Source organism: Haliotis rufescens, unplaced genomic scaffold (genome assembly GCF_023055435.1).
Source record: "Haliotis rufescens isolate VD_foot unplaced genomic scaffold, xgHalRufe1.0.p SCAF_2, whole genome shotgun sequence".
Taxonomy (NCBI): domain Eukaryota; kingdom Metazoa; phylum Mollusca; class Gastropoda; order Lepetellida; family Haliotidae; genus Haliotis; species Haliotis rufescens.
The window spans coordinates 64805857-64813940 of record NW_025963890.1 but is presented as its reverse complement, the minus strand read 5'-3'; the positions used below and the strand labels follow the sequence as shown (position 1 = coordinate 64813940).

At 40.2% G+C, this 8084-nt stretch overlaps 1 protein-coding gene across 1 annotated transcript; it reads right to left on the bottom strand.

Moving 5' to 3' along the window:
- Window positions 1–2198: 2198 nt before the first annotated feature.
- Window positions 2199–7323, bottom strand: LOC124116697 (mu-type opioid receptor-like). Its single transcript, XM_046478136.2, has 2 exons — window positions 6639–7323; window positions 2199–3895 (listed from the first exon to the last, which is right to left on the bottom strand). The coding sequence occupies exon 2, from the start codon at window positions 3874–3876 to the stop codon at window positions 2890–2892; it is 987 nt and encodes a 328-aa protein (XP_046334092.1). The 5' UTR covers window positions 3877–3895; window positions 6639–7323; the 3' UTR covers window positions 2199–2889.
- Between the last annotated feature and the right edge of the window lie 761 nt (window positions 7324–8084).

Here is an 8084-nt window from a genome sequence, read left to right as displayed (position 1 = left end):
CTGTCGCCTCAAAAATACCGTGTTTGATTCTATTTCAACAGAATTAGTTGTGCGGAACACAAAGTTCCTATAAATGAAAGATCGACATTAGAAATTGTTTGGCATTGTTCATTTACATGTTTTCATGTATGCAAACTAGACACTCACCAGCGTGAACACGCTTGTAGCATGGACGTTGACATTAATCAGTCAACTGGACAAAACGTTCGTGAATGTCCCGACCTGTTCAGGTGATTGGAGGGAAAGGTTAACGATACAAGTGAGATCTAGATGTCAGCACAACACCTGACATGTATTTTTAGTTATATTGCATGTATTGTTTCAGAATATTCTATATTTATTTTCTTTTTGTTGCTATTTTTATACTTTTTATTTGAAAACTTATATTTTTTCTATTTCTAACAAATAAAAGCATCCTAATTATCACAAGTTGTGCGTCTTTCTTTACAAGTCGGCCTTTACAAGTATTGGTTTTGTACCATATGTTCAGGTGAACAATTGGCTTGCCTTTGTATTTGTTTGTGACGGTGAAACCTCTTCGCGAACACCTGGTATCATCACTATTTGATAGTGATTCATAAACACATGTTCATGATATAGTCGGAAGCTGTTGGCAGAGATTTCTTATGAATATGGACAGGGTTCTGTCGCTTTAATGCATACTGAAAACACTGAAGAAGGACGACACTGCGAGTGAGGATTACGGGTGAGGTCCCCAGCATCCCACGCCCATGCTTGTCGTAAGAGCTGACTGAAGAAAATCTGGTGGTAGCGCTCGGTGATTCAGCTCAGGGGGTGCGGGTTAGTCATTAAGGTGTCATCGTACCCGAGTTGCGTGGATCGTTGCTCATGCTGTCAGTCACTGTTTTTTTCTGAATCAGATTCGATTATTTACTGCCTGATATTATACACCTGGAATGTTTATGACTGTGACGTAAAAACACATTCACTCACATTAATTTGAATTCAATTTAGGGGCGGTGGGTTAGCTTAGTGGTTAAAGTCTTCGCTCCTCACGGCGAAAGTCCAGGTTCGATTCCACAAATGGATACAATTTCTGAATTCTATTTCTGGTGTTCCCCGCCGCGATATTGCTGGATTACTGATTGGTTTGTTTCTCCTCGTAGAACCACAGCCATTGTGTCCAGGTCTTCCCTCAGGGTGCGGATATCTGTTTCGTATATTTTACCCCTTTAAAACATGATCTAAACGAGAAATGTGAGTCATATCAACAACGAAATTGTGCACTGTATTTACATGAGTTTACATCTGTATCCATGGTAACGTAAAATATGAAGCAATCATGCAAGGCCTGGGGAAATGTGGCTGATGTGCTCTAATTGAATAAATCAAACGCCGTGCTATACAGCCTTGTTTATATTCCGTAGGGGGCAGGGATAATTTACTGATACAGAACCCTCCTATCAATAATGAAACACGTTGATGGCTTTGATGAATTGGTGTTGTCTTAATAGCAATGATATATACAAGGAGAAACCTCCGGCATGTTATCAGTGGATCACCTGGTGCCATTGCCCCAACAGAAGGCACTAGGTAATCGATTACTGTAGAAAATGTGGAGTATTCGTTGTTGGACGTCATCGTGACTTAAAGTCTAGTTTCTTCCATTTATTTCGTCTCGGTACCATTCCATCTGAATTTCGAATGTCTTATCTGTATGTTATATTTAATAGTACGCAAGGTGAATTTAAAATAGTCTAGTCACGGAGATTAACGCATAGTGTGCGAGTGAGGGTTTAACGCCGCCTTGAAGGATATTTCAGTATATATCACAGCGTGTCATGTTGGTGTGAGAGGAACGGTCTTAGATGGTTTTTTCACTGTGGTGAAACCCACGACCACGGGTATGGTGCTGACAAACCTAGAAACATGATCAGGGAGAATGTGAGATTCGAACCCACTATTACAGGTTTTTGGCACGGCGAAGGGACGAAATTCTCCACAGCGAACAGCTGTGCCTAGGACGACTGGGATTTCGAGGGCCAAAAGTACAAGTGAAAGTATACTAAAACATACATAGCATGTGGTCATATTTTGTTTCGGAGTATAGCGATCTTACGCAATATTTCAATGAGAAAAAACATGTTGAACTGTTTTACAAAGTGTATTTGTTTGTCAGGATGCGTTGTCTGAAATTCAAACGTGTACATAACCGACCATAACAAAACGACGATACAAAGTTGAAATGACCATGTCTTTATAATTAAGATCGATGGAGCGGTAACGAACAAGGCAAAGAGAAGGCTCAACTTAAAAATGGACAATACACACATTACGAGTAAAAGATGAAGTAACTTCCTGATTGTGGGTGCTAAAAGATTCAGTGACCAACCTCGTATGCCAATCCATGTTGTACTGCATCATATCACAAGTGCCATCTAAGTTCTAACTTATCTGACTGTTATATGAATGTTAATTTAAGCATGCCAACAAGCCGTAGACATCAATATCAAGATTATACCATTCACACAAGAGGTCCTGCAGGTAAGGCAAAACATGCGGATGAGGAGTTCTCGGGGTCATTAACATTAATATATGGTCCTGCTGTGTCTGAACCTTTACATCAAGGTTCTGAAACTTGATACCACTGGGAGACGTGTTATACGGTCATGGTACCAAGGGCGGATCCAGAATTCTTCAAAGGGAGGGGTCCAAAAATTCAAAATGCTCTCTCAGTTGGGGGTGGGCAGGATTGTCTACAACATACTACATTTGGGGTTGGGGGTGGGCAGACCCTCTTGATCCGCCTATAGTGGTACTCTGCATCACTTTAACCCTCCACAACAAATAGATCCCCCTGTTCCCTCGTGTAATCTTAAGAGTCCCATTGGCAAAGTTTTTCAGTCATTTCTCTTTCTTAAAATTAATTCACGACTCTCTCTGGGTCGTGTTCCAAATTGCCCTTGACCCGCTGCTGGGGTTGACCTTTGACCTAGGACAGCGAAGCAGTCGCTTACACCCGTCCCTGAAATCCCTTTTCTGCCACGCGTAAACGATAGGATTGAGAAGAGAGTTGGATATTCCGAGGTATACCGATGTCATTCGGACGTACGTTAGCACAGGATGGTAACTGAAGATCTGAATGAGGCCCAGTATGGCAAAGGGGGTCCAGCAAAGGGAGTACACAATCAGAACAACACCCATGAACTTTGCACCTCGTAAGCTCTGTTCTCGCCTGGCGGATCCAGCTTCTCGACTGACGTTACGGCGTCGACTGTGGGCGACGTGAAATATTGCAACGTAGAAACAGATTTCGCAGATTGTTGACAGTATTTGTTGACAAGATCCAAATCCGATATACCATGCTGGGACAACACGGACAAATTCACATTTGGGGTAAATGTCCCAATTGTTGACGAAAAACGGCACCCCTGCGTAGCAGAAGGAGTAAATCCAGGCAACGGCCACCATGATCTTTACGTTCCGCATCGACATTATGTTGTGGTACTGGTTGTTGTACACGATTATCAAAAACCGGTCTATTGTCGCAAATATGCCACTAAGCAGTGACACTGTCGTTAAGAAACTCATTAGTTCCATTTGAAACATGCAAAGGAACTCCGTCGAATTCAGTTTAGGTAGAAGGAAAAACAACATTTGAAAAAGCATGTTAAACGACATGCAAAAATCCACAACCGATATATTATATACGAACACATTTGTGTGTACTTTAAATCCCAGGTAGCGTTTGTAAACTATCAACACAATGAGGTTACTTGTAAACATGAAGAACCAGATGAATGGCTGAGCGATGGCGAAACCGAGCAACAGGGGAGGTAACCCTTGCGATTTGGATCCACCGGTGACGTTGGTAGCGTTAAGTGTTTGGGCCAGTGCATCCACCGCTGCATTCATGGTTGTGTTGGTAATGGATCTAAAACAATGTAATCATCTGTCATCAACGTGCCTTAAGACAGAATAGTGATTCCAATCGTTATTCCAAACAATAATAAAACATGTTTGCTCTGCTTGTTACATGAAGCCTCATGTAACAAGCAGAGCAAACATGTTTTATTATTGTTGTCCTGCATTCATATGTAGTTAAGATATTTGTTTTAAATTTATAAAAATATCTATGCTACCTATGTTTCATTTTTGACATATGTGACACGAAAAGACAACTTCAACGATGCAATTTAACTTCTTTTCAAAATGATAAATGTATTTTAAGCATGCTTTCATCAAACTGTAATCACCCTAAACAAAGAATAGATATTGCTCCTTTCGGTCTTTTCATTTCGAAAGCTTCTATCCATCTACAGTAGTTTCTAACAGATACATGTTCAGATCAATCCAAATGAACTTGCCTTTTGTCTGTGCCCAATGAAATGTGTTTCGGCGGATACTCAAGACTGGTTATTCTATGGATTTTGACGTTTTATTTTTACTTGAACGGGGTCGATGTTTCTTCTGGTGGACTAAAGTCTCCGATTTCCACCATAAGGTCAGTAGAATTTATTAATTAAGCTGTATCAACTACAAGAAAAATGTTTTGGCTGAGACATTATAAACCTGCCAACTATTGTGTTTGCAAAACGAACATATTTTATAAGCAGCAGAATCTTTGTACTTGTACACAGAAGACGTTATCCAAAATTAACATATCGTTTTCAGTTTTAACAGAATCAGTAAAAACGCTATCGTGTCACTGGATTTTATTGTCCATCGATCACTTGATTGTGTGGTTTGTTTACAGGCTGCGCGTCGCATGGCAGGAGTACTGCTTTGCGTCGTTCAGGCAACAAACACTTACACCTTTATGCAAATTGTGTGTGTGGTAGGTGCTACTAGTAGAACAGAACATGCTTACCCTTTTCGCGAACACGTTCCGTCACCTCTGACTTTTAATGATCCATTCATATCAATTTCATCGCTATTTTGCCTTTTGTGCCCGATGGATAATCGAGACAGGTTATTCTCTTACGTTGACAATATATTATACATCAAAAGACTTTGCGTTTTGATTCCAATTTATCGTCATGTTTATTACGGCAATGAAAAGCGTATTGCAACAAGTCAATGGCTTTATTGTGCAGGGGCGTTCTCCATGTAGTTGGGCTAATTGACGCAATAAAAGACAGCTGTTATGGATATATCTGACGTAAGACGAGATAAGGGCTGTTTCATGTGATCGTAATGCGAAAACGTTAGTTGGGATAATCTGAGTCATAAAACATTTATAGAGTTCACTGGGTCCAGTCTTGGCATGTTTGCATGACAATAGTATTAGTTGGCACGACAAGACTCCAGGTATATGGAGCAAAGATATGTGCAAAAGCGCATCAAGAGTGTGGGAGGCATCCATATTTTCACATATAACCTTTTGCAGGATTCTTTGTATGTATACATTCGATCATATAGGTAGTGTGAATGTATTACAACACTGTAACAATCTGGACTCTATTTCGTTATGGATTTAAAAAAGTACGACTAACTCCCCTAGCAGCTGCAAAACGGATTGGGCGGTCAGGTTGATTGAGTGTCATCTCACCCCGACCGATGCTCATAATATCAATCACAGAATTGTCTGGTCCAGATTTGATTATTTACAGGCCGCCTCATAGAGCTGATATTGCTGAGTGCGACGTTAAGGAACAAACAAACACAATCTTAGTATGACAACTACATATAATTCACGCTCGCGTTAATTTTAAGATTTACAGTATGTTGGGTCTGTTCACCGTGTCCCTATTAAGCCCCCTTTACACAGGGCAACGACCTTTGTGCCTCCTTTGAGCCTCCAACGACGACCTGGCAAATTTTATGGCTGCGCACTGGAGGCACGAAGGTCGCCATCCTGTGTAAAGGCCCCATTAGATGCATGTGCCATGAGTCTATGACTTCAACTCTGATTCCATGTAAAATATGGCCTCCTTTCTGTATTAAACTCTGTCCAAACTGAATCAAACTAACAGACAATGAGCAAGAGATAATCGGAGACCATAACTGCTGATTGTGTCTATCGAGGGCAGATTTAGAAATATAATTGTATGTCATTGATAACGGCTTGATCACCGTTTCGCGAACACGTGGTGTCATCACTATCTGACAGTGATTCATAAACACATGTTTAGGATGTGTTAGTAGTTGGAATTGTAAAATGGACTCCGCTCTTACAGATATTTCTTATTATTATGAAAATGTTTTGGTCGCTCAGGTCGAAGCATGTATTAAGACCATTATTACCTCGGCTCGATAAAGTCCTATTCCATAAATGAAACAATACTTTGTTAGTTTTCTTCCCTTTCGAGATTGCTTTAAAGGTAACATATAATATGACCGACCCTCTACTTGTGTATTCTTGCAAACTGAAGAAATATAGAAATGTATAAATATTGCACGATTTTGTTTACAAACGGGTGGCGGCATTTATGAAGTTTACATTAGATCTAAAAAAACTTTCAGAACAACTAAACAAAGACTAAGCTATTGCCATTTGAAAATAAGCGTTCGTACATTAATCAAGCTATGCATCACTTTGATGTAATAATTTTCATTAACCTGCCTCGCTCAAGGTAATCTTATTTTTCAAATGAAATCATAATTGACTTTCACTTGTTCTGAAAATAATATTATAAAGTTTTGTGTGAAGAAAGATATTTCAGATTTGCACTTACCTGGTGGTCGGTCACACGTGCATTGAGGAGATGGCAACAAGCCTGAAAAGTCTTCCGAGTGAAGCACACCAGCTATCGACCGTTCCCTAACTGTTTTCTGTCGTAGCCCCGGGCAAGCATCCGGACACGATTAATTGACGTGATGAAAACGACACTATTCAGAATAAACAAACTGACAAATTACATGTCATAAAATATTAGGCTGTGGTATCAACAGGAGCATAATGGTGACAAGGCGATATTGACGGGAATAAATTTTACATGAAGTCATTGAAGTGACATTTATGCCTGGGTGAGCGATGCTAAAAGGCAGATTTGTGATTTCTTGGGTACCTTTGCCCCGCTGTCATAATTCAGATTGCATTTAGCACTGGATTTGCAGGCCTCCTGTGAGTTTCCCTGACATAAAGGATATTAAATCAATTATTTCTTTTAATGGTGTTCCTGAGACAACTTCTTCTCACTGATAAGGGAAATTATTTCCGAAACTCAGTAGGTGTGTGTATTCGTCGTAAATATGAATAATATAATACTTTTCATGACTTCACCTCATTAGTACATTCTACATTATTACACAGTCCGGGCGTGAGCCCTTATATATATATCAAAAGTTTATTTGTATTCTACAAGACATTAATAAAATCATATTCTTCTGATCAACATTCCTAGGTGACCTTTATATCAATGGTTCTCATTACTCTCGGTCAACGGGGTTCTTCGTGGATGCGGGGGAATTTTGTTTTATGCTGCAGTCAACAAAACATTACCGGGCACAAGAAAGTATACATCCATGTTTCATGGTGCTGAAACATGAAACAAACAAGAAATGGTTAATCGATGGCGATGTATTTGATACGGGTGTCATAGTTGTGTCTTGGACCTCAAGTTTCCTGTGTTTCGGCGACTGTTTTGAGCCTAGTAACGTTTGTAACGCTTTTAGTCCAATCTAATTGCAGAAGTATACTTTCTTTTGCCCGGCAGTTTATATCATCGCGACCTGTAAATAGTCGGGTCTGGCGAAGTAAATTAATGGTCAACAACATGAGCAACGACCAATGCCGTCGAGGTACGACCACGACACACGACTAGCATGATGACACGTTATTGCAACAAGCATGGGGCACTGCAGAGCTGCCTCTGTATATCAACAGGGTGCAGATGATCACAATGCACAGAGCAAGTAGAGTGTATATGAACACGTAACTCTCACAATTTCTCTCCAAAAACGTTTGAGTAACATTGAAAGTGACAACGCCTCCTTGTGTCAAATGAAACGTGAAAACATACTAAGCAAACAGGGTAACCTCATTAAAATGTCTTAAGGTGCGTCAAATACAACAAATTTCGAACGAGAGCCTTGACATCGAGTCATTAAGGACGCACAGCCGTTGTCTGTAGCTAGAATGAGAGTCTTGACCGTGTGAACTAGGATGCTATCGTGTATTA

Bases quoted from the DNA above. Each gene is read 5' to 3' on its own strand.
- LOC124116697 (XM_046478136.2), bottom strand. From the start codon at position 3,876: ATGAATGCAGCGGTGGATGCACTGGCCCAAACACTTAACGCTACCAAC.